General features: G+C 45.4%; 1 protein-coding gene across 1 annotated transcript in view; it reads left to right on the top strand.

The window, feature by feature from the left end:
• Positions 1 to 27,142, top strand: part of LOC119953293 (dynein heavy chain 9, axonemal-like) — a 686,444-nt gene that overhangs the window by 226,425 nt on the left and 432,877 nt on the right. The window contains exons 30-33 of the mRNA XM_038777408.1: positions 2,681 to 2,819; positions 11,803 to 12,090; positions 20,176 to 20,386; positions 21,108 to 21,235. Of these exons, the coding sequence (XP_038633336.1) occupies positions 2,681 to 2,819; positions 11,803 to 12,090; positions 20,176 to 20,386; positions 21,108 to 21,235 (766 nt within the window). The remainder of the gene's footprint in view (positions 1 to 2,680; positions 2,820 to 11,802; positions 12,091 to 20,175; positions 20,387 to 21,107; positions 21,236 to 27,142) is intronic.

Raw genomic sequence — 27,142 nt, 5'->3', positions numbered from 1 at the left:
AAGCAACTGAACCCAGGGTCATCTTATGTGTTACCTCACTTTATGTCCATTTTAAGGATTTGGAAATATTTGTCGGAATAATTAATGTTATATTCAGCCACAATTTGCAATGAGATGCTAACTTTAAAAATTAATTTTCAGAGGATTTTTAATTGGCTTTTCTGAATAGAAATTAATCGCCACTTAAATGCTATCAAATGTTGCAGCAGATCATTATAAACAGCTATTTTTTAATAGGGCCACGTTTCTGAAGAGTTTAGACGGCAAAGCCATCACACAAATGTCCTGAAGAGTAGACTGCAGTAATCAAACTCCTCCAAGAGTTTAATATTCCAGGCTCAAGTTCAACCTCCCACTGAATGGATAAATATTTCTCTCAAGTCAGTGATGATGTCACATCACATTTTGCGGGATTCCAAAATAATACTGCAGAGGGAAAATGAATACAACTATTCCACTACAGTGTACTCACCCATACGCTTACCAGAGGCCAGAGTTACGAACATGGCCCTGATTACAGCTGTAGCATCAAATTCTGACGTTCAAAGTTGTACGTCAGAGAGCCCTTATTCAAAGAATACATAGACAATTATACCTTTTGGTTCTATTACAAGAAATTAGCATATGCCAATCTAAAGAGTACATTTGTTTAGGAATTATCTGCATCCATTCACAACTAATAATTAGGATAACAGAATGTATAACATAGGAGTATAATTATCCAATCACAATTTGGGCAGATATACTTCATTATAATATCACCAAGCACTTATTCGTCTCTACTTATCTAATAAAGTCTCGACACATGTAACTTACAAATATGCTTGACCAGTACCCTTTCTGTTGTGCTGTGTATTAGTGGACATGCATGATCTGCAGCTGTCTAATTATCAATATAATTTTTGTGTGTGAGATGTGTGACTACAACCTATCTATTATTAATATTCCGAGATTCCTTAAATTGCATCAGTGGACAGCCTGAGCTGAAACAACTAGTTTCTCACCACTAGTTTTTCGGTCTTTGAGGTTTTAGCAGCTAGCGAGTGGCTTGTATGATTTTAGATAAATGATTTTTAACCCTTTCAATACAGAAAAGTTTTCAAAATTGAAATTCTTGGATAATTATAACTTTTTAAAATTCATTCCTGGGATGTGGATGCCACTGGCAAGGTCAGAATTGTGCTTGAGAAGATGGTGGCACACTGCCTTTTAAGTTATTGTATTCCATGTGGTGTAGATGCATCCGCAATGCTAACGGTTTTGCTCTAACTGAGTTGCATGCTCAGCCATTTTGGAGTCAACCACATTTTTCTGGGTCTGGAGTGACATGCAGGCCAGACCAGGTAAAGATGGCGGATTTTCTTCCCTCAAGGTTAATGGCGAGCCAAATGAGTTTTATCTCCATCTGATGGTTTCTTGGCTAGCTTTTCATTCCAGCTTGGTTAATTATTGGATTTTGAATTCCTCCAGCTGCTGATGGTGGGATTTGAACTTGTCTCCATAGCTGGGCCTTTGGATTCCTAGTTCAGGAACATTCCGCTGACATTTCCTGAACAAAGGAGGATAAGGATTGGAAGGGCAATGATGAAGTAAATTGGAGTACTAAAGATTCTTTAAACTTGACATGGGCAGCACGGAGGTGCGGTGGTTAGCACTGCTGCCTCAAGGCACCGACGCTCCGGGTTCAATCCCGCCCCTGAGTCACTGTTTGTGTAGGGTTTGCACATTCTCCCCGTGTCAGCATAGGTCTCACCCCCACAACCCAAAAGATGTGCAGCAGGTGGATTGGCCATGTTAAATTACCCCATAATTGGAAAATCTTTTTAAAAAGAAATACAGAACCATCTTCAACTCATGGGGTGGGATTCACCGCAATCGGCGAATTGGCCCGATGCCGGTGCCAAGAGTGGGGCGAACCACTCCGGCGTCGGGTGAACCGGAAGTTGCAGAATTCTCCGCACTTCTGGGGGCGAGGCTGGCGGTGGATGGGTTGGCGCCGCGCCAGCTGCTGCCGAAGGGACTGTGTGAGTTAGCGCATGCGCTGAACCACCAGCATGGTTTAGCGCATGCGCAGACCGGCTGGCGTATTCTGGCGCATGCACAGTGGGGTGTCTACTCCGTGCCAGCCATGGCGAAGCCCTGCAGGGACCAGCGTGGAAGGAAGGAGTACCCCCACGGCACAGCCCGCCCGCAGATAGGTGGGTCCTGATCGTGGGCCAGGCCACCGTTGGGGCCCCATCCTCCCCCCCCCCCCCCCCCCCCGGGGCCGGATCCCCCGTGCTCCCCCGAGGGCCACACCAGTCAGCCTACCAGCCAGGTCCCGCCGTGTGGGAACATGTCCAATCCACGCCGGCGGGACTGGCCAGAAACCGACGGCCGCTCGGCCTATCTGGGCCCGGTGAATTACCGGGGGACCCGCTGCCAACGGTCCCCGACCGGCGTGGCGTGATCCGGCGGCTGCCGTGTTCTCCGGCGCCTGTTTTCGGGCAGGGGCGGGATTTGCGTCGCCCCCCCCCGGGCATTCTCCGACCTGGCATGTGGTCCTGATTTTTTGAAGCATCATAGGCTTGTTACCACCTCAATTTATCAGCAACTTGAAACACTCTAATTGTTGGTGAGTTTCTGTATTCACCGTGTTTTGATTAATAGAGGGTGATTATATCCACTGACTGTTTTACAGACCCTGTGCTATGGTGGTGCCTGACTTTGAGCTGATCTGTGAAATTATGTTGGTCGCAGAAGGGTTCATTGATGCAAGGTTATTAGCCAGGAAGTTCATCACCCTGTATCAGCTTTGTAAAGAGCTACTTTCGAAACAGGTGAGATGAAGTGCATCAGGCAGAATTGCACAGCAGGAAACACTTTGGCTGTTTTAATACATGGTATTTTTTTGAAGGGATTTGCTAATATTTACAGTGTGCTTCAATGTGCTCTCCTTCGCTTATGGATGTGAAGTGTGGTTTGAATGCTTTCATTGGTGGAAGGAAGATATATTTTCGGAACATGTACCTCGCATCTCGTTGGTAATCATGATACAACAAATGAAATCACCGCAGCAGGATTTCACTTGTCCTCATGCTGAGGAGTCTGGTCACAGCAGTGCCATGGTGCGTAGGGTTCTGGTAAAGAGGACAAATTGGTGTTCCCCAATGACTATACACCTTGAGAATAGGACAATACAAGATACACACCCTCACTGAGTCACAGTAAACAGCTGATTTGGTTGATTTCCTTTGATACTTGGAATTCCACACGATTTAGCATCTCTCTTGAAACCCACTTTTCATTTTCCATTGGATTTGTTTGTTTGGAGGCAATTTCGCTCACCCACAGTTACTGCAGAAAGCTTTCAAGATTTGTCACATAAAGCAGATGGATAATATAAGCTCTAAATTAAATCTGGGTCTCAAATAGCCATTGAATATCCTTCTCAAAGTTTATTTCAAGGCAGCATAACTTATCGAGCCCATAGGAGCTTCTTAATAGGAACATTTATTGTTCGAAGCTTTATCTTTACATGAGCATAATTAAAGAAAGCATACAAATCTTTAGGGCCAGACACATGTCCTGAAATTGCACACGGCCAAGTCATTAGCACATCGCTGCCATGTAAATGTTGCAGTTAATTGGTTTGAAGGAGTCAGGATCATCTTTACTTCTGCTGTGCGCCAGAGCTAAATCCCTCATAATGACAAGAATTTTCACATCGTAATGATCTTCAAAAGAAAAAATCAATGAGCACATTAAAAGAAGCTTGCAAGCATCCATTCTGATGGAACCATCTTAGAGATTCATCTGTAGCAAATGGGAGTTTGTGCCAATTGTACAAATGAGTGTTTAGCCTGACATCAACCCTGTTTTAATAATAAGACCGTGATTGACTTCTTATTCAAAGCAATAAGGTGCAGGGCCACCAAAAGTTTTACTCCAATCAAACCGGATATTGATTCCCCCGCCCGTGTAACCACCCACTCACCCACACACCTAAGGAATCATTGAACGTACTTATTCATTTATCTTTACTGATTTTAGTTTCACTGAAGTAGTATCACTTAAAAAATAATCCTGAAAGCAAATGTAAAACTTTATTGATGAAATCAACAATTCCGAAGTCAAGCTCAGTGTTAAGTGTAATAGTATCACTGTGGGGAAAGAATTTCCACGCACTCATGCAAGTAATATATAAACTGAAAGCCGATGAATTCTTCATCACAATCATGGTAGACTCCTGGGGTGAATTACGTGATGTCAGTACCAAATTCATTAATGAATTTGCGGAGGCCAGAAGTTTCCGAATGGCAGGGCTTCCCGTCCCACCATTCAAAGAGTCGGCAGGGAACAGATCCCACCGACATTGCCTGCCCCGCAGCCACTTCAGGCTCCAGTGAGCTTTAATTAGCTACAGGCCTAACCACCCCTGCCCCCTCCTACCCGCCCCCTTCCCCCCTCCCCACTCGGGAGAGGTCCTACCTTAGGCTACTTAAAGACATCACAAATGAGTTACTGTAGGGATGGCAGTAGATTTGTAGGAGTTGTAGGGGATAGAAGTGGGATTGTGTGTAATCCCCAAAGCTCAAGTCCCCAGATTGTAGAAAAAGCTTTTAGGGTCTCTGGGCAGGGAAAGTAGGGGAGGCCTGGGGTAGAGGCGAGGGGTGGTGGTTAGTGGGGAATTGTGGTGTCGGGAGAGCACAGGAGGAGGAGGGAGGTCCAATAGCTACTGGATCTGTGGTCAAAAGGGGACTTCTGATGGAGACACCACCCACTCCCTGCACTTCGCGCATTGGGTCTGAAAGTTGTTATTTCTGAGTTCCCGACATACCCAGGAAATCCTCCCGCCAGCCTAAAAATTGAGGCTGGCTGGGAAGCGGCCTTTAAGTGGTCAGTATTCGGCCACCTAATGGCCTCAATTGGGGCAAGGGTGGGCTGCCTGCTCAAAGCCTCACTGCCCCAGTGTAAAATTACTGAGAGGTCAGGATGTAGCCATGCTGGCCACGCAAAATGGACACTGAGCCAAACTAAAATGGAAGACTGCTGGGAAACAGACAGTTTAGCCAGAACAGCAGTCTGCAAAGAGCAGTTTGCATTCTGCAGCAGCAGAAACCAGTTTGGGCTCAGGTGAAAAGACCTTAGCTAGGTGCAAATGGCAAAACGCTTTGCATGCTAATGAGGCCATCAGACTTGAACACCCACACAATAGATACATTTGGTTCTGAATGGACACATTCTAATCAAGACCCAGACATCGAGGCACCAGAAACCTCCAAACAAAAGGACATAAGAAACGCCCCCTCCATCACGGAGACCCCCTCGCATTGGGGAATTAATCCAGTATCGATAAGAAATTGATCCAATAGGTAGAGCCCGCCCGAGAAGAGGGAAGGACAACGGAACCCCTATAAAAGATAGGGACCTCGTGTTGTCCGGTCTGTTAAACCCGTGCTCCGGCTCTGACTGACACCTGGCATCCTGACTCCAGCCGTTGAGCACCAGCCGCCGAAACCGTAAGTTCAACGCTCGCTACGCGATCCAAGCCCACTAGACTCCCAAGTGCCAGAACGCTTGCTGAAGGCTGCAGACAAAACCAGGACGAAGGCCTCGTTCTCTGACCTTGCCTGTTCCTGTTAGATAAGTATTCTGTTTGCTTAAGTTTAGTTGTAGCTTAGTCTCTTAGTGTGTGCATGAGTATTTATTATTAACTGTATAATAAATATTGATCGTTTGAACTTGACTAATCGGTGTATCGTCTTTATTACTTTGAATTTGACCTTGGAATACTTGTGACGTTGCCTATACGGCAACTGGCGACTCCAGAGCTAAATAATTACATAGAACAGAGCCTAGCAGTGTTAAGCACACGTCGAACTCGGAGGCGTGTTAATACACTCCAATAAACGCGTTTTACGCCCATAGTAAAACGTGCAACATTTAGTGGCGACATCCGCCGGGATCCTGTTGTAAGTGGAAACACCACAGTGTCCAGGACCCTGAAATTTGAATTAGAACTCCAAATTGCAGAGAAAGAAAGAGATCACAAGTATTCAAGGTGTTCAAAATAATAAGCGAAATTCGGAAGTGTGTTTAGTGCATGCGTACTAACAGGGCTGTAAGGTAAAACTGAAAGCTTTTTGTTGCGACAAACTTTCGGTAGTTTTGTGATCGGAAAATAGCGTAAGCCGTACCCGTTTCTCGAAACACCACCCCAGCAACCCCCTGTTCCAAATTATAAAAAGAGAGTCAGAGGAAATGGCCATGCAGGCAATGGAACGTCTGATGGATCCAGCAAAGTTTGTGGTCGCAGCGACCAGCAGCAGTAGCAGAGTAGGCCAGTGTCCCACGTGGGAGCTGGAACTCCGCAAATATTTGCAGGGAAAGGGATGGCCCCTTTGGAAAGAGTTTTGTGCAAATGAGGAGACAGGTCCCGGAAGTATAGGTCATACTTGGTGGGAGAACCTCTCTCAGATACACAAAAAGAGTTTAGGTAAAGCACGCAAGCCGATGGCGATTGTGTCCTGCTTGGCACAGTTGCGAGGCGCAGAGGAGGTCATCAGGACGCTCCGGGCAGATTTAGAGGAAAGGAACCGAATGAGTAAGGTCGATGTCAGGGACATCGAGAAAGAAAACCTGGAATTAAAAGGGAAGTTGGCAGAGAAGGATAGAGAGGTGGATGATGCCAAGAGGGCTCATCAGTCTTGTCTAGCTCATCTGAGCAGTTCCCAGACCCAGTATGAGAAAGCCTATCAGGACGTGCAACGTGCCGTTCTGATAAGACAGGAATCGGAAAAGCAGGTGGAGGCATTGCAGAGGCAATGTTCCGATCTCAAAGCAGCTTTGAGAGCACTCCACGCTGCAACGACCGAACAAAGACAAAGCACAGTTGACCACGCGAAATGCAGGAAACAGATTGCGGAACTGCAATCTCTGCTTTCGGTGCAGAATGGCTTCCAAAGCACCTTTGGAGCTCAGTTAGATGGGGAAAACGCCCCAGAATGGCAGGAATTAAGCGAGACAGCGCAGCGTTATGTTCAGGGAACATGTGCGCCCGCAGCTCAGCAGAAACGACAGGCACCCCAACCCCCCACAGCTCAGATCATAACCGCACCCATGAATCCCGTAACCACACAGAGGAAAGCCGAATCAGAAGGCGCCCCAGACATAACTTACACCACCCCTTTAACAGTAACCCAGCTAAGGGACGCTTGTGAAAAGATCACTCCGTTCCTCCCCACCGCAGACCCCCACCAGTTTTTCGCTAAAGTGAAACAGCAGGCTACCATGTACGGCCTGGATGAGAGAGAGCAGGTTAAGCTCACCGTGCTGAGCTTAGACCAGAGTGTAGTGGCAGCCCTTCCCGACCCACAAAACGTGGCAGGAGGCAGCCTAGAGGAGATGCACACTGCCATTTTAGATGCCATCGGGTACAATAGAGGTGACCCCGTAGAAGGATTGAATAAGTGCAGGCAGAAGAGATCCGAACACCCCACAGCATTCGCAGGAAGGCTGTGGATTCATTTCAGCGCAGTTTTCGGACAGCTAGATAGAGCGCATTTAACCCGTGAAAACATGGTTAAGTGGACGCGCACAATTATCTCACACGCAACAGAAGCAGGACAGAGCGCTTGCAATAGTTACGACCCCTCAGAAGAGGCCCATAACGAAAAATGGGTCCTGAAAAGATTGTCCCGCATTTGGCAGCAATCCGTCCACAATAAAACAGCATTTATAAATCCCGAAGAGCAGGCAGATGCAGACATGAATCCAGTTAAAACACATCAAAACCCCGCATGTGTAAATGAGGGAAGGAACAGCCCACAGCAGATCAAGTCAAAGGAATGTTTTAACTGTGGACAATTAGGACATTACGCTCGAGAATGTCAAGCCCCCCCGAAACAGCAACAGAATCAGCCCACCAATGCCCCCCGAAGCAGCAATGAAACCAACAGCCCAGATCCCCCTCTCAGGGAACAGTACACAAGGGAACAATGCACCAGAGTGCCTGCTCCGCCTTATGTGCCTCAGGGGTCATGTTACAACTGTAGGCAGCCAGGACACTTCTCCCGAGATTGCAGGAGGCACCAGCTAGACCCGCCCCCAGATATGAAAGAGAACACCACCCACAGCAGCCACAAGGTCCCAGCTTCCCCATGCAAACTATGAGTGTTTACCCACCACTTCTCATGGCAGGGATACCTCAGCAATGCCAGTTCATTTTTGTTTCTCTCCTTCCCCTCTTCTTCGGTCACACTGCACTGGCTCCGTATGCTAGTTACACCCCCAGCCAAATGTAATTTACAGTATCCTTTGTTCTGATGGAACCTGTACGATATTCGTTGCATGTTTGTTTGTATGTGTTTGTTAAATGTTCAGTGTTTAAATTTAAACAGCTTTTCACAGCCCCACGCCACCACTGATGGAACCTGCACGTATGTTTGTCTTCGTTTTATGTTTGTTTGTTTCAGGAATGTACATTGTTCAGCTGGAGGATGGACATCTTCTTTTCAGCTGAAAAGATTGTGACCACCTCACATGCACGTTAGTTTGTCCGCAGATACTTTTGAGAACTTCGGTTTGATTGGAGATCTTTTCCAAAGTTGTAACACTTGTGACAGCCTGGTGAGCAGCTCACCGTATCGTCTAAAATATCTGAAGACCAGCTCATGTCCTCAGTTGGAGCATCTTGGCTCCCTTGGTTTTTTAGGTGCCCCTCTATTCGGCGAAATAGAGGCTGCAAGTCATGGTCAACACATTCGTACCCGTTTCTTTCCAGGTTACTCAGGCAGTGGACAAACGGCACTGAGGACCCGCCCTGTCTGAGAACCAACCCTTGGTCAGCCAAGCTCGGGTATGGCACAGCACGCCCTACCCGGGGATCCCATCCAACTCGTACCCGTAGCGGCCCATACGCAACTCATTCGGATGTTTGTTTCCAAGTTTGTTTTCATTTTACGTTAGGTAGCCCTTCGGCCACCATCCCACATGCTATTTACATCCGGGAACATTCGGATGGTAAATCAGCAAAGCCTGCGAGACGGCTCGCAGAAGGAAGGATTGTTAGGTGTATGCTGGTCTTTAAATTCGCTTTTTGAAAAAAAATGAGGGGAGTCACAGGGTGTGACTTAGCCAGTCATTTTAAAGGGTCAATTGGGTTTTGAAAGACAGATGCACTAACAAGTAAAGGTCTTAAACTGTGTATTGACAGATACTGTGCTTGATCCCAAAGGTTTCAAAGGACGAGACAGAGGTCGAAGCCAGGATTGTCAATACCAGAGGAAGAAGGAAGAGAAAGAAGAAGAACAACAAAAGATGATGGAAGCCCACTTATTACTGTTTAATGTCATATGTATATGTGTGGAAACAAGACACGTTTCCCCCACAACCCCCACCGTAAATGTTAGTACAACAAACCCCCAGTGCTCAGCTCTGATCAGCGAGGTTCAGACCTGGTGTACTAAATTCATGACGTGGTACTCCATGTCCTACATAATCGAATCACTGTTGGTGATCGCGATCCTCATCATCCTAGTGCAGACCCTCAGGTTGAGGAAATGGAAGAGGAGAGCCTCTCGTTCCAGCACCTCACCCATCTATAGAGTGCAATCCCCCATCTTCGGATTCCACCAAACCCCTCAACCCCTCACTGATTACAACACTCTGTAAATAAAATTCAGCCATGTATTATATTGTTCCATACTCGACTGCCGAGTTGGGAAGTGTGATGTTGTGGTGTGAATGGTTAAGATTTTAGAGTGATTAAATGTTTAAGTTAAGGTTAAGGTTAATAGTGATAGGTAGAGGTTCCCAATTGTAGTAATGCATGTCCCTTTTGACATAGGGCCAAGTAGAGATGTTAGTTAAAAATTTTTTTCTCTTCTTCCCATAGTTTAGAACAGAGTAGAACAGGAACTGGCAAGAGGTCAGAACACAAGGAAGGCAAAGTACATAGGTGATCCTTCACAATAGTATGATTGTGAGGATCACAAGGAGGGAATGTAGCCATGCTGGCCACGCAAAATGGACACTGAGCCAAACTAAAATGGAAGACTGCTGGGAAACAGACAGTTTAGCCAGAACAGCAGTCTGCAAAGAGCAGTTTGCATTCTGCAGCAGCAGAAACCAGTTTGGGCTCAGGTGAAAAGACCTTAGCTAGGTGCAAATGGCAAAACGCTTTGCATGCTAATGAGGCCATCAGACTTGAACACCCACACAATAGATACATTTGGTTCTGAATGGACACATTCTAATCAAGACCCAGACATCGAGGCACCAGAAACCTCCAAACAAAAGGACATAAGAAACGCCCCCTCCATCACGGAGACCCCCTCGCATTGGGGAATTAATCCAGTATCGATAAGAAATTGATCCAATAGGTAGAGCCCGCCCGAGAAGAGGGAAGGACAACGGAACCCCTATAAAAGATAGGGACCTCGTGTTGTCCGGTCTGTTAAACCCGTGCTCCGGCTCTGACTGACACCTGGCATCCTGACTCCAGCCGTTGAGCACCAGCCGCCGAAACCGTAAGTTCAACGCTCGCTACGCGATCCAAGCCCACTAGACTCCCAAGTGCCAGAACGCTTGCTGAAGGCTGCAGACAAAACCAGGACGAAGGCCTCGTTCTCTGACCTTGCCTGTTCCTGTTAGATAAGTATTCTGTTTGCTTAAGTTTAGTTGTAGCTTAGTCTCTTAGTGTGTGCATGAGTATTTATTATTAACTGTATAATAAATATTGATCGTTTGAACTTGACTAATCGGTGTATCGTCTTTATTACTTTGAATTTGACCTTGGAATACTTGTGACGTTGCCTATACGGCAACTGGCGACTCCAGAGCTAAATAATTACATAGAACAGAGCCTAGCAGTGTTAAGCACACGTCGAACTCGGAGGCGTGTTAATACACTCCAATAAACGCGTTTTACGCCCATAGTAAAACGTGCAACAAGGATAGGTGGGAACCAAGCGGGAAGCCCATTTGTGCAATTTCCTCCTCACCTTCTTCCTACACACCTGTTGGCAGTGGGGGGGGGGGGGGGGGGGGGGGGGGGCGTGGAAATCAGGCCACAGAATTCATCTATCTGTTGTGGTAATAAATCATTAACCCATTTAAGATAAAGACTTCAAATAAATTGGTGAATCCCTTTGCACAATAATGGACTAAGATATTTCTGACAAGCAATTATCCATATACAAGTCTGCTATCCCTCCAGTAACTATTTTGTGACGTCTTTAAATAGTCTGTTCTTATAGAATCATAGAATTGATCCAGCCATAAATGTCCCCGTGAACTTTCAACTGATTGAAATGTTTTGAACTAACCTCTGGATCAGATTGGAAGCTTGCCCAACTTAGATATTGCTATTGCTATCAACAAACAGTCTTTTGCAGAGCTTGCTATCCAGCGCAACAATAGTTACCATGGACAGCACGGTGTCACAGTAGTTAGCACTGCTGCCTCACATCTTCAGGGACCCGGGTTCAATTCTGGCCTCAGGTGTGAAGTTTGCACTTTCTCCTGTGCCTGCGTAGGTTTCCTTCGGGTGCTCCGGTTTCCTCCCTGTCCAAAAATGTGCAGATTAGGTGGATTCGCCACACTAAATTGCCCCTTAATGTCCAAAGGTTAGGTGGACTTACGGGATAGAGTGGAAGTGCGGGCTTAAGTAGGGTGCTCTTTCAAGGGCCGATGTAGATTTGATGGGCTGAATGGCCTCCTGCTGCACTGTTGATTCTATGATTTACATGTGCCTTTGGAAACTGATGAATGTTTTGACGAAAGTGTGCACTGTTCAGCTCAGTAATTGTCCTTTGTCAGGATCACTATGACTGGGGTCTTCGCGCAATCAAATCTGTACTGGTTGTAGCTGGTTCACTGAAGAGAGGTGACCCAGGCCGTCCTGAGGACCAAGTTCTGATGCGGGCCCTTCGAGACTTCAACATTCCAAAGATTGTTACCGATGACATGCCGATTTTCATGGGCCTGATCAGTGATCTCTTCCCAGCGTTGGATGTTCCCAGGAAGAGAGATCTTCAGTTTGAAGGCCATGTGAAGCAGTCTATCTTGGACCTTAAACTGCAGGCTGAGGACAATTTTATCTTGAAAGTAAGTTACAGTTTGCTTGGATTCTATGTTCTGTCCTTAACGTTATTTGTCATCATTTTCAGCTAAAATTAGAGCTTGAAAATTTATTAATCAGTGAGGCATGGATGATTTTCTGAGTTAGAATCATTTCGCCGTGCTTTGAAAGTAGGTTATATTGATAGAATGACTGACATTTGTGGCTATGAAGATCCTGTATGGGTAATATATGTTTTGATTTTTATATCCATGTATAAAAATGATGAAAAAATACTGTCAGCCTCATCTAATTAGTAGTGCAACTTCATACATTGTCTATCTACTCCTGAACATCGTAACTCACAGGTGAGATAGAAATTTGCTTAGGATGTGACAAATGTTATAGTGGGTAATGCATCTGTTCCCATCTTGACTACCAAGTAGGAACATCCCATGCAGCCAGCTTGCAGGAAAAGGCTTCTCTTTATCTGTCCCAGCAATGCGCCCCAGCAACAAATCTCAGGAGAGCACTTTGTTGTGGACCACACCAACAATTCTTCTAGTTCACACTTTAGTTTATCATCTTTTCATGGGCCTCCATTGATGAGTGCTGAATTAGGGAGGTGGTTTTGTGCTAAGCGTAAATGGAGGCCAAGTTGGTGAGAGAGAAAAATGTTGAATAGCAGAGTGAATCAGTAAAGCAGGTGTTGATGGGATGGTGTCAACTGTTTTATGCTCCATTCAGGACAAAGCATCCCACTTGATTGCTACCCATTCCTCAAACATTCACTCCGACCACCACCAGCGAACATCAGTGTGCACTATCTACAGGATACACTGCAGCAACCCACCAATATTCCTTCGGCAGCACCTCCTAAACCCATGACCACTACCATCTAGAAGGACGAGAGCAGCCTCCAAGTCACTCACCATCCTGACATGGAGATATGTCATTGGAATTCCCTCCCTAAGAGCACTGTGGGTCTCCCAGCATCAGATGGACTGCAGCGGTTCAAGAATGCAGCCCATCACCACCTTCTCGAGGACAATTAGAGATGGGCAATAAATGCTGGCCTAGCTATCGACAGCAACATCCCATAAATGAATAAAAAGATTCCCCATTTGTCAGGCACAACAAAAATGGGACAACAGATACCCCTGCAGTGAGTTTTATAGTTATCTCAGTTGGGTATTGATGAGACAATTCCTGTACTCAAGGAAAACGGTGTGCACTTAAAGCATGTAATCTGACCTAATAATAATCTTCATTAGTGTCACAAGTAGGCTTACGCTAATACTGTAATGAAGTTACTGTGAAAATTGTCAGCTGTGGTTGTTAGCACTCTCACCCCCGAGTAAGAAGGTTGTGGCTTCTTCACTAAGGAGCAGGATGATTCAGAAATTCTACTTAAAGAGGCGGGAGTGTGAAATATTAGATCAATAAGCATAGTGAGGGAGGAAGTACTGGACGGACTGGTATCCTTGAAGGTGGATACATTACCAGGGCCAGGTGGATTGTATCCAAGGCTTTTGCAGGAAGCCAGGGAGGAAATAATAGATGCTCTGAGGATCATCTTCAGATCCCCACTATATACAGATGAGGCACCCAAGGATTGGAGATCTAACAACATTGTACTATTATTTAAAAAGGGTGCAAGGGATAGGCCAGAAATTGACTTCTGTGGTGGGCAAATTATTGGAAACAATTCTGAAAGACAGGATAAGCTGTTGGTTAGAAAGGCACAGATTGATCAGGGATAGTCAGCACGGTTTTGTTCGGGGAAGATCGTGCCTTACTAACTTAATAGAATTTTTTGAGGAAGTAGCAAGGAGGATTGATGAAGGTAGTGCAGTGGGTATTGTTTACCTGGAATTCAGAAAGGCATTACATAAGGTACCACTGTTCAGAAAAGTGAGATCTCATGGGATACATTGGATGGTAGCAGGTTGGATCCAAAATTGACTCAATGACAGGAAAGAAAGGATATTGGTTGATGGATGTTTTTGTGAATGGAAAACAGTTTCCAGTGGTGTTCCACAGGGCTCAGTGTTGGGACCCTTGCTGCTTGTTGTATATATTAACAATTTAGACTTAAATGTGGGGGGCATGATTGGGAAATTGGTAGATGACACAAGAATTGGTTATGTAGTTGATAGTGAACAGGATAGCCGTTGACTCCAGAATGAAATCAATGGTTTGGTTGAGTCGGGAGAGAAGTGGCAAATGGAATTCAATCCACAAAAGTGTGAGGTAATGTGTTTGGGGAGGGCAAACGAAGCAAAGGAATACTCAATGAACAGAAAGTTTTTAAGAGGAGTTGAGGAAGTGCGAGACTTTGGAGTGCATGTCCACAGGTCCTTGAAGGTGGAGGGACAGGTGAATGAGGAGGTGAAAAAGCATATGGAATGCTTTCTTTTATTGGTTGGGGTATTAAATACCAAAAGCAGGGATGGAATGAGGGAACTGTATAAAATGCTGGTTGGGACACAGCTAGAATTTTGTGTACCGTTCTGGTCACCACATGCCAGGAAGAACACATTGCTTTGGAGAGAGTGCAGAGGAGATTTACAAGAATGTTGTCAGGGCTTGAAAATTGCACCCAAATAGTCAGCGGGAAATAGAAGAGCAAATATGTAAGGATATTACAATCTTTGACAAGGTACCGCATGGTAGGTTGTTGCAAAAGGTTAAATCTCTCAAAATCCAGGATGATTTAGCCAATTGGATACAAAATTGGCTTGGTGACCGAAGCCAAAGTGTGGTTGTGGAGGGTTGTTTATTAAACTGAAGGCCTGTGACCAGGGGTGTGCCTCAGGGATTGATGCTGGGCTACTGTTATTTGTGATATATATTAATGATTTGGATGAGAATGTAGGGGGCATAGTTAGTAAGTTTGCAGATGACACTAAGATTGGTGGCATAGTGGATAGTGAAGAAGTGTATATAAGATTATAACAGGATCGTGACCAATTGGGTCAGTGGGTCAATGAATGGCAGATGGAGTTTAATTTGGATAAATGTGAGGTGATGCATTTTGGTAGATCAATCAGGGCAGGACCTAGTCAGTTGATGGTAGGGAGTTGGGGAGAGTTACAGAACAAAGAGATCTAGGGGTACAGGTTCATAGATTCTTGAAAGTGGAGTCGCAGGTGGACAGGATGGTTAAGAAGGCATTCAGCATGCTAGATTTTATTGGCCAGAATATTGAATACAGGTGTTGGGACATCTTGTTGAAGTTGTACAAGACATTGGTAAGACCGCACATGGAATGCTGTGTTCAGTTCTGGTCACCCTATTAACGGAAGGATATTGTTAAACTAGAAAGAGTGCAGAATAGATTTACGAAGGTGCTACCAGGACTTGATGATCTGAGTTATAAGGAGAGGCTGCATAGGCTGGGACTTTTTTCCCTGGAGCGTATGAGGCTTAGGATGATCTTATAGAGGTCTATAGAATAATGAGGAGCATAGATAAGGTAGATAGTCAACATCTTTTCCCAAAGGTAGAGGAGTCTAGGACTAGAGGGCATAGGTTTAAGGTGAGAGGGGAGAGATACAAAAGAGACCAGAAGGGAAATGACTTCACACAGAGGGTGGTGAGCATCGGGAATGGGCTGCCAGAGGCAGTGGTAGAGGCTGGTACAATCTTTTCCTTTAAAAAGCAGTTAGACAGTTACCTGGGCAGGGTGGTATAGAGGGATATGGGCCAAACGCGGGTAAGTGGGACTAGCTTAGTGATAGAAACGGGGCGGCATGGTCAATCTGAGCCGAAGGGCCTGTTTCCATGCTGTAAACATCTTATGATTTTATCACTCAATGAGGAGAGATTGGGTTGGCTAGGGTTGTTTTCCGTAGAATAGTGGAGGCTAAGGGGCGACCGAGCTTAGGTGGCCCTGTCTGCCCTGTCAAAGGATGTAAAAGATGCTGTGTTATTGAAGGAGAGGAGTTACCCCTTGTCAATATTACTCAGTCAATATCACAATAAACAAATGATCTGACCATTATTATTACACTGCTGTTTGTGGAGGTTGCAGTGTGCAAATTGGCTGCTGTGTTTCCTACATTTCAATAGTAACTAATAATCATGAAAGCTCTTCATTTTCAGTTTTTGTTAGTGTTTCTTGGGCACTCTTGCCAGTTGCAAATCATTCCCAATTAATTCTCACTTGAAAGTCACCCAAATATCTAATCCTTGCACAATTTCTCAAAATTCCATTATCCTTATGAGCTCATAATAAGTATGTTAACATTGTTCAAATGAAGTTCAATGCAAGTGTAAGGATCCACACCCCACCTTTCAACTATGCATTTGCAGGCACCTAGCCCCAATATTTACTTGAACAGTTCCTGCCATTGATAACATTCCCATGTTCTGCCCAATTGTAGGTGATGACAATGTGTACTGACACCTTTGAAGATGGGAAGGGAGCATCTTCATGGAAGGAGAGATGACTACTTTTCTACCCTCTCTACCTCTTCCTCGGAACATTATGTCAGCAAGGTGGTCTGAACCCTTGTGGTCAAACTATTTTTTTCTCTTCACCAGTCTCCTGCTTTTACACCTCTCACACTCCGCATCCTGAATGCCTTCTATTGCTCTCATTATTGATCCATTTGCCTCCTGCAGGCGTACAATGTCTGCTTCTTAACCATATCTTAATCCTGGCCATGACAGACTAAAAACCATTCCGAGAACTTTAAACAAGGAATTCCTCTTGCTTCTGTAATCAGAATGTGGGCCTGTCATCACCTTTTCTGGGCAACTTTGGGTGGATGTTTAAGCAAAAAGGTTTTGCCAGCCCACCTAGATCCTCAAAAGAAATTTAGCAAAATATCAGTGGCGGCATCAGAATGTTTAAAATAAACATCTTTGCTAATAATGAGGAGGTGGATTTCAGGCTTAAATGTGTTGTTGTCTCTGGGGGTAATTTTAGTGAGTGAGTGAGCAGGCAATTTGGTTCAGTTTTTTCTCTCCTGTCTGTTTGGAGGAACAGCCAAGTGGGAAATGCATTGGAAAACTCTCTTCCACCGGCTTTCTGGCCTCTGCCAGTGCATACGGATTTTATGTCTTGAGGTGATGGTGGACACTGAATATGCATGCCCATATTTGGACAGTAGCATCTTTTATTGATAGAGCACCTTTAACGCAGAAGCACAATCAAACAATAGTGCCAAGTGAAAAGGAGAGTTATCATGATGGATGATCAAAAGCGTAGTCAAAGAGGCAGGCAGGAGAAAGGGAGTGATTTCGGGAGGGAATTCTAGAGTGTGAGGACTGGGCTGCTGAGGACATTGCTGCCAATGGTACCAGCAGAGAGAGGGTTAAACTATTAGAGGCCAGAGTGGGAAGAACAAAATATGCGGCCACAAGACTCTTCAGAGAAAGGGAGGGTGAGGCCAAGAAGGGAATTGAAAAGATCGAGGAAAATTCTTGATCACTGGGGAATTAGGAGCCAGCATTAAGCCTGTAAGGACAAGGGAGTTGGGTGAGTAGGACTTGATTTGCGTTCCTCAAATGGTAATTTAATTACATTAATACATCATCTGATATATTTCCCTTCCCTAATGGCTTTATAATGCTGGATGTCAGGAATATCTTTCACACCTGGTATTCGGCATTGTTAAGGTGGTGGATAGGGATTCAAAAATTGAAGGGTTGAGTAAATAGTGATTGATTGCACTATGCAAATGAGAAGTTCTGAAATTAATTCTTTTTTTAAAATAGAATTCTTTCCCTGCAACCTGGACTGGTCGGAAAACCCCAGTGATTATCTATTCCGAAAAAAGGGGCTGTTCATTACACCAGTTTGCAGATCAACACTGTCCAACTTCAGCCCCATTTTGTACAAAGCATACCCTTCATAAGTGGTGAAATGTTGAAAGGAACCTAGTTCTTCCCAGAAATATCAACATTTCAAAGAAATGTCCCATAACAGTGGCAGAGTGGTTATGTTAGTAGACTGCTGATCTAGGGGTTTGGACTAAGGCACCAGAGACATTAATATGGCAGCCAAGGAATTTAAGTTCAATGAATAGAATAGAATCACAGAATAGTTACAACACAGAAGTAGGCCATTCGGCCTGTTGTGTACATACTGGGCCTATGCAGGAGCAGCCACGCTAGTCCCATTTCCACTTAAGCCTGCAAATCTTTCTTGTCGAATAACTATCCAATACCCCAGTTTAGATCAGTTGGTGGCCAGCCGGTTTGTGATGCAGAGTGAGGTCACCAGCGGGGGTTCAATTTGCGTACTGTCATTCATGAAGGCCCCAACTTCTCAACTCTGCCTCTCCCCTGAGGTGTGGTCATTCTCAGATTAAATCGCCAACAGTCAGCTCTCCCTCTCAAAGGGCAAAGCAGCCTGTGGTCATCTGGGACTATGGTGACTTTGCCCATTTGAAAAACATTAGTGAATTTGCCACAACCAAATACCAAGGCTATGCATTCCAGATCCAAACTTGCTGTCGCTTTGGTTCTTTGGCCTTTCACCTTAAATTGGTGTCCACTAGCCTGAGTCGACCCTTTAACCAATGGAAACAGTTTCACACTGCCTGCTCTTACCTGACCCTGTTTGATTTCGAGCATCTCTGCCAAATTATTTTCAACGTTCTCTGTTCGAAGGAGCACAGCCACAGCTTCTCCAATCTATCCTCGTAGTTGATGGTGGCGCGGTATAACAGTGGTTAGCACTGTTGCTTCACAGCTCCAGGGCCCGGGTTCGATTCCCGGCTTGGGTCACTCTCTGTGCAGAGTCTGCACATTCTCCCTGTGCTTATGTGAGTTTCCTCCGGATGTTCCGGTTTCCTCTCACAAGCCCTGAAAGACTTGCTTTGAGGTGATTTGGACATTCTGAATTCTCTCTCAGTGTACCCGGACAGGCGCCAGAGTGTGGCAGCTGGGGGATTTTCACAATAACTTCATTGCAGTGTTAATGTAAGACTACTTGTGACAATTTGTAAAAAAAAATTTAGTGTACCCAATTCAGTTTTCCAATTAAGGGGCAATTTAGCGTGGCCAATCCACCTAGCCTGCACATTTTAGGGTTGTGGGGGCGAAACCCACGCAAACACGGGGAGAATGTGCAAACTCCACACGGACAGTGACGCAGAGCCGGGATCGAACCTGGGACCACAGCGCCGCGAGGCCGCAGTGCTAACCCACTGCGCTACCGTGCTGCTACTTGTGACAATAATAAAGATTATTATTATGTTCCTCACCTCCGAGAACAATTCCTGTAAGTCAATCTGCAATACTCCTGTTGAAGCTGAACAAGTCTTTTGTGGAGGTTCACCATAACATCCTGGGCTTTTGTCCTCTACGTCTCTTATTAGCCACACTTGCAACTTGCTCTGCCATCTTCAATAATTGGTGTAAACATACCCCAGTTCCCTCTGCTTCTTCACCCTCTTTAGAATTGCATTTTTTATAAAGGGCATGATTGAGTGACCCTGTTGCGCCCAGCTCAGGTCCGGGTGCAACGGGTGACTCGCCCGAGAGCCCTAAATTGGGCTCCGTGGTAGGCGCAGGGCCGATTGCGAGTCACCCCACTCGCTCCGCGCTTCATGATCTGGATCTCGACCTAGCTGGGCGAGATCCAGATCGACATATTTAAATGAGCCGAGCGACATTGATGGAACCGGTAGGTCCCGCCATGGTCAATGGCTAGTCGCCTCTGTCGCTGGAAAACGTGCTGTGGGGGGATTGGTAAATCCCTCCCAAAATGTCACCTTTCATTGGGGCAGAAGTGGCAGTTTTTGCCACATTTTAACTTATGACCAGCTATTTCTGTTTTTTTAAATTGAGTTCCCGCCTGTCTGATTAGTTTGACATGAACAGTCCTGTGGCACCATTTGAATGAAAGCTGGCAGTCCGATTGGATTCCTGGCCAACATTCCTCTCTTCGCTCAGTGACGTGAAAAACGAATGACTGCTCATTCATTCATTTGTCCCTGTTTGTGATCTCCCTGTGTGCAAATTGACTGCTGCTACCTTGACAATAGTGACATGACTATAAAAGTAATCCATCGATTCTAAAACACTTTGAAATAGCCTTAGGATGTGATGAGATGTTATGTAATTTGAAGATTTTTCATTGGTTTGGCTCTCAATTGCTTTTCACGTTCTTGCAGGTTGTTCAGTTAGAAGAGATGCTTGAAGTGAGACACTCTGTCTTTGTCGTGGGCAATGCTGGAACTGGCAAAACCCAGGTCTTGAAATCCTTATATAAGACTTATCAGAACATGAAACGGCGACCAGTTTGGACTGACCTTAATCCCAAGGCTGTCACTAATGATGAACTCTTTGGAATCATCAACCCGGCAACCAGAGAGTGGAAAGATGGTATGTAACAATCACATAAAGCAGGGTTGGAATTCTCTGATCGTTGGGATTATCTGTTCCCGCCAGCAGCGCACCCCCACCCATGGGTTTCCCGGTGGTGTGGCGTGGTTTCACCGGTACATCCCATTGACAGGCGGCAGTAGTAGAGAATCCTGCCACCAGTGAACAACTGGTCATCGGGAAACACGCGGAGAATCCAGCCCCAGGTCTCATAACAAGTTTTATCCAGTATTGCCACTGAGCAGGCAAAATTAGAATTAAGCCACTTGTTGGCTTGATTTGTTGAATGGATAAGCAGCAAGTCTTTGGACACCTCGCCAGTCAATGCTCTTGCATTCTATGCAAGACTGTGTTTGACAGCTTAGTTGCACTGTTCGTGAATTTAGTTCACCCAATTACAAATCAATGTCAGTGAATTGCACAAATAACTGGATGCATTTGTTATCTAAGTTTATGTGTGAAAACTAATACTTTGGAAGGGTACTCGGAAAGCTGCCATCATAGACTCAACCCACCGTATCACTTGTTACTCTTACAAGGCTCTCACTAGGAGAGAAAATGAAGAGTAAAATTGCTGAAGGGGGGGGGGGGGGGGGGGGGGGGGGGGGGAGAAAAGCTGAATTCAATTTCAGAGGTTCCTGATGTTATCTGAGATCATTGTACCTCTCCCCATGGCCTGTATGTCAAACAAAAAAGGTTGATTTTTCTGTTTGCTTCTTAGGGCTCTTCTCATGTATCATGCGTGAGCTGGCAAACGTAACCCATGATGGTCCCAAGTGGATTGTGCTGGATGGTGACATTGATCCAATGTGGATTGAATCTCTTAACACTGTCATGGATGACAATAAGGTAAATGAGCAGAACCATCAGTGTGAGCCATTAAGAACAAACTTTTCAGAATGAACAATAGAAAAAGGAACATTTGATAGATGCGGCATGTGCTTGTAAAATAAAAAGTCTGCTGCGTATTGAATTCATACCATCCTGATTTCAGAACTTTCCTGTAATATTTGATCTGCTAAATCATAAAAGGCTTGCTCCAGGATAGATTTGCTGGGAACGGTATTAACAAAAGTAGAGTGCTCTACCTAAGGAAAATTTAAACTAAAAATTGTTTTCAACATTCCTGATCAGAACCACCATTGTGGTGAGATGTGCACAGGTTTGGAAGTGCAGATGCACCAGAGTGTGACCATTCAATGGTTGGCCCAATGCTCCCAGTTCCTGAGCTGCCATGTTGCACATTGTAATCAATAAGGCTCCTGTCACAGCTTCAAAATGCTTTGAATCCTCAGTTTAAGTATGTTTTTTCTGCAGATTTTCAGTATTAAAACAAGCTCACCTTCAACTGCAATTACCCTCAACAATCCTTTCCATTACTTCATGAGGAAATTTGGCCAAGTGCAATTCTCTGTTAACAATGCATACTGACTTTCAATTATTAACTCATATCTTTGCAAGTGAGAATTGATATTGTCTCGGATTATATGACGAGCTTGGAGTTGACAGGCTCCTTATTTTTGACGAAATGTAACATTTGGAATCCTCCAGTCCTCTGTCATTGCTTCCATTTTGCGGGCTGTTCAGAAGTTTGTGGCCAGAGCATCTGTTATCGCCACCTTTACTTCCCTCATCAAACTAGGATACATCTCATATGGACAGAGTGACTATTTTTATCCAATCCACTTTCTCTACTACTGCATTTACTGTAACATTGACAGTGACTACAGACCAAAGCACTAATTTACTGCCTCAGCTATGCTCTTGTCACAAGTTGCTCTCTTTCAGATACATAAAAGCTTCACTCTTCCTTTAACTATCGTTTTACTCTTCGTAAAATAATTTGGGTCCTTTTACATTTTCCTTTCAAAATATTTTTACTGAAGGCATTTTTCAGATATACAAAAATACCCTACCCCTACTTGCCAAACCTCGGCAGATAACAAAATGAACAACCCACCTTGCCCGCCCCCCCAAATCTTCCTCCCACTTTCGTCTGACTTCCTCCATAGTAGTGATTTGATTTGATTTATTATTGTCACATGTACTGGTATCCCATTGAAAAGTATTGTTTCTTGTATGCTGCACAAACAATGCATACCGTACATGAGGAAGGAGAGACTGCAGAATATAATGTTACAGTTATAGTAAGGTGTGGAGAAAAGATCAACTTAATATGAGGTTGGTCCGTTCAAAAGTCTGAATGCAGTAGGGAAGAAGCCGTTCTTGAGTCGGTTGGTACGTGACGTCAAACTTTGGTATCTTTTTCCTGACGGAAGGAGGTGGAAGAGAGTATGTCCAGGGTGCGTGGGGTCCTTAATTATGCTGGCTGCCTTTCTGAGGCAGCAGGAATTATAGATAGAGTCAATGGATGGGAGGTTGGTTTGCGTGATGGACTGGACTACATTCACGACCTTTTGTAGTTTCCTGTGGTCTTGGGTAGAGCAGGCTCCATACCAAGCTGTGATACAACCAGAAAGAATGCTTTCTATGGTGCATCTGTAGAAGTTGGTGATAATCGTAGCTGACATGCCAAATTTCTTTAGTCTTCTGAGAAAGTAGAGTCGCTGGTGAACTTTCTTAACTATAGTGTCAGCATGGGGGGACCAAGACTGGCTGTTGGTGATCTGTACACCTAAAAACTTGAAGCTCTCGACCCTAATTACTTCGTTCCCATTGATGTAGACAGGAGCACGTTCTCCACTACACTTCCTGACGTCAATGATAATCGCCTTTGTTTTGTTGATATTGAGGGAGAGATTATTGTTGTCACACCTGTTCACCGGATTCTTTATCTCATTCCTATACTCTGTCTCGTCATTGTTTGAAATCCGACCTACTACAGTGATGTCATCAGCAAATTTGAAAATCGAGTTGGAGGGGAATTTGGCCACACAGTCATAGGTGTATAAGGAGTATAGTAGGGTGCTGAGGACACAGCCTTGTGGGGCACCGGTGTTGAGGATGATCGTGGACGAGGCGTTGTTGCCTATCTTTACTGATTGTGGTCTGTGGGTTAGAAAGTTCAGGATCCAGTCGCAGAGGGAAGAGCTGAGGCCAAGGCCACGGAGTTTGGAGATGAGTTTCGTAGGAATGATGGTGTTGAAGGCTGAGCTGTAGTCGATAAATAGGAGTCTGACATTGGTGTCTTTGTTATCTAGGTGTTCCAGGGTAGAGTGCAGGGCCATGGAGATGGCATCTGCTGTGGACCTGTTGCAGTGGTAGGCAAACTGTAGTGGATCAAAGCAATCTGGGAGGCTGGAGTTGATTCGTTCCATGACTAACCTTTCAAAGCACTTCATGATGATGGATGTCAGAGCCACTGGACGATAGTCATTAAGGCACGCTGCTTGACTTATGTTTGATACAGGGATGATGGTAGTCTTCTTGAAGTGCCCTCCCTATCCAACAGCTCTCCATATATATTCATCACTCTTTCCTCCCAGTGTCATCCTTGGACAAAAACGTGTCTTCCAGGACCGGAGGTGGCAGCTCTGGAAAGGATGGCACCTCTTTTCCAAAAAAGTCCCACACCTTCAGGTATCTGAACCTGTTTCCCTCAGGCAATTATTACCGGCCAGGGTTTAGAGAACCCCAAAGTGTATCATGGAGTTCGCCTGACCCACAACTTTTAATAGATTGTGGTATGGGGAGCACACGGCCCACTCTAAAGGTGTGGTACAGCAGAAATGGGAAAATATCTTTTAAAGCAAAACAATGCTTATTCTATGAACTCAAGTTAACCTTTTTAAAACATACAGTGAACATCTTAGCAACCATTAATTCAAATACAACACACAAAGACTACAACACTAAGTAATCCTTTAAGCTTTCATTTTAACATCCAGACGACTTAAACATAGAACTTTAACAGAAGCACATCAGGTTAAAGTCACTACTGAAAATATTTATAATTCTGAATTCACCAAATGATCAAGAGGTAGTCTTTTGATGGCAGAGAGATCAACAGTGCACCTGCTCTGTCTGGCTCCAGCTCCAACACTGAAAACAAAACTAAAACACACCCTGCAGCCTGCTCAAAAACAAAAGTAAAAAGCTGACAGATACCCCAGCTCCACCCACTCTCTGACATAACTGCAGTAGTAAACACCCATTTTGTAAAGGTACTCTCACTACAGATATTTATAGACACACCCATTATAAACACCCATTTCTTAAAGGTACTCTCACATGACACAACTGATATGTCTCCTCAAGCTCCTCCAGGCCTGCAAACTTTTCTCCGACATACAAATCCCTGAAGTACCCTACCCCCACTTGCCATCACCCCAGGAACCTCGCGTCTAGCCCCGCTGGCGCAAACCTATGGTTGTCCCATATCTCCGCCCACAGAGACATGCCTTCCAGTCCAAAGTGTTGCCTCCACTGGTTCCAACCATCAACGCTGATACTACCACTGGGCTCACAGCATATCAGACCGGCGAGAATGGAAGGGGCACCACCAACAGTGCCCTCAAACTGGTCCCCCTACACGACCCCACAGTCCCCACATTTAACATCTCCTCCCAGTCCATGGCCTCTCATAAACGCACTTGCCTCCTCTAGCATATTGAAATAAAACTCCTGATTCTGATGCGCGACCCGCAGACGAGCAGGGTACTGCACCTTTACCTTCACCCCCTCCTCGTAGAGGGCAGCCTTGATCTGGTTATAGCCAGTCCGCCGCTTGGCCAACTCCACACCCAGGTCCTGGTATATTCTCAGCATGCTCCACTTCCAGGTGCACTTCTTCATCTGCCTTATCGAGAAAACGATGCAGCCTCACCACCATTATCCTCCGAGGTCCCCCGCCTTCAGCTTCCTCCTCAACGACCTGTGCGCTCGATCCACCTCGAGGGGATAATCAAAGACCCCCTCTTCCATTAGCTTCTCCAGCGTATTTGCCACATATTTAGCGGCCTGTACTCCTTCAATCCTCTCAGGCATCCGGAGATTTTGCCTCCCGGATTTATTCTCGAGGTCCTTCACCTTCTCCCTTAACCTCTTTAGGCTGTCCGCCGCCAGCCCCATCTCAGCCGGTCCTTGTGTTCCCCCATTGACTCTTCTAACTTCTGGAGTGCCCGGATGTAAGCCTCTGCTCCACTCTCTTGATAGCCGTCCTAAGCAGCTCCACCACCTTATCCAAGTCCTCGTTGGCCTGCTTCCTCTGCTGCTGGAACTTGTTGTTCAAAACATTCACTAGCTACTCTGTAGACCACTGGGCGGGCAATGATGCCCCAGCACCTTCCGCCATTATTTCCTATGTTGGACCTTGGATATTTTTGCGGTCAAAGTGCTGCCTCTTATTTGTTACACTCCTCATCTGGTAAGCCATAAACCGGCCCCACCAGAGGAATATTGCAATTCTTAAGGGTTTATGCAACATTCTCCAGCAAATTACCCTCAAATTGGGTGGGGGAGGATCAGAAAATTCCACCTCGAGCGGGAGCCACCAAATGTGCAACACTCACTCCATGGCTGCCACTGGAAGTCCCCAGGTTCCCTTTTACATTACCTGATAATTATTTTCGGACACACTTTACCTCTTCTATCTCCTCTCTCAGAAGGTCAGAAAACAACAACTGTCCTGTTTGACTCCCACCGCTAGATGCCTCTAGCCTTGATTCTACTATCTCCTTTGGTTATCATTTCAGACCAAGGTGTACAATGGGTGGCTTGATCCTGGCTCCCTCTTTGCCCCCCATCTGATTGATTACCAAGGTTGCTTTAGTCCACTTCCAAAACATACCCTCTGCGTTGATCCTTCTCCATGGGAAATAGTGCAATAGACTGTGGGGTATGGTGGTAATCTCACTGGGCTAGTATCTCAGAAGCCCAGGCTTTAGGGAAATTGGTTCAAATCCCGCCACAGCAGCTGTGGAATTTTAATTTGATTAATAGAACTGGAGTATTAAACTAGTCTCCGTATCATTGATTGCTGTAAAAACCCATTTGGTTCACTGATGCCCTTTAGGGAAGGAAACTTGCTTGTCCTTTCCTGGTTTGGCCTCTGTGACTCCAGGCCCACAGCAACGTGGTTGACTCTTAGTTGCCTTGTGAAATGGCCGAGCAAGGCCACTTAGTTCAAGAGCAATTAGCGATGGGCAACAAATGCTGGCCTTGTCCGTGACGCCCACATCCCACGGAAAAACAAAACAAAATGCTGCAAAATTAGTGATCCGGATTTCAACACATTGAGGCATGATTTCTCCCAGGCCTTGTCTAGCACCTCCTCCTACCTCCATTGGCCGGAATTCTCTGGCTGTTGCGATTCGTATTTCCCGCCGGCAGAGCTCTCCCGCCAGCGGGTTTCCCAGTGGCGTGGGGTGGTTTCAATGGGAAATCCCATTGACTAACAGTGGGAAGATAGAATCCTGCCACCAGCAAACAGCGCGCTGCCGAGGAACACACGGCTACACGAACGGAAAATTCAGCCCACTGTCTACAGTCCACTCAGAACACCACAGGATACATCCTTCACAAAGTTTTTCATTCTTAACAAGCCCCAATCCTTGTCAAGACTGTACACCAGGAAATTGATGTCAAGACACTCATGGTTAACTTCAAATCCCTTCCTATAAACCAGCCCAGGGGCTGGTTCAGCACAGTGGGCTAAATAGCTGGCTTGTAATGCAGAACAAGGCCAGCAGCGCAGGTTCAATTCCCGTACTGGCCACCCCGAGCAGGCGCCAGAATGTGGCGTCCTTGGGCTTTTCACAGTGACTTCATTGAAGCCTACTGTGACAATAAGCGATT

This window comes from Scyliorhinus canicula, chromosome 18, assembly GCF_902713615.1.
Source record: "Scyliorhinus canicula chromosome 18, sScyCan1.1, whole genome shotgun sequence".
NCBI classification, from domain to species: Eukaryota; Metazoa; Chordata; class Chondrichthyes; order Carcharhiniformes; family Scyliorhinidae; genus Scyliorhinus; species Scyliorhinus canicula.
The sequence above is the reverse complement of the archived record's forward strand: the minus strand, read 5'-3'. Positions and strand labels throughout refer to the sequence as shown.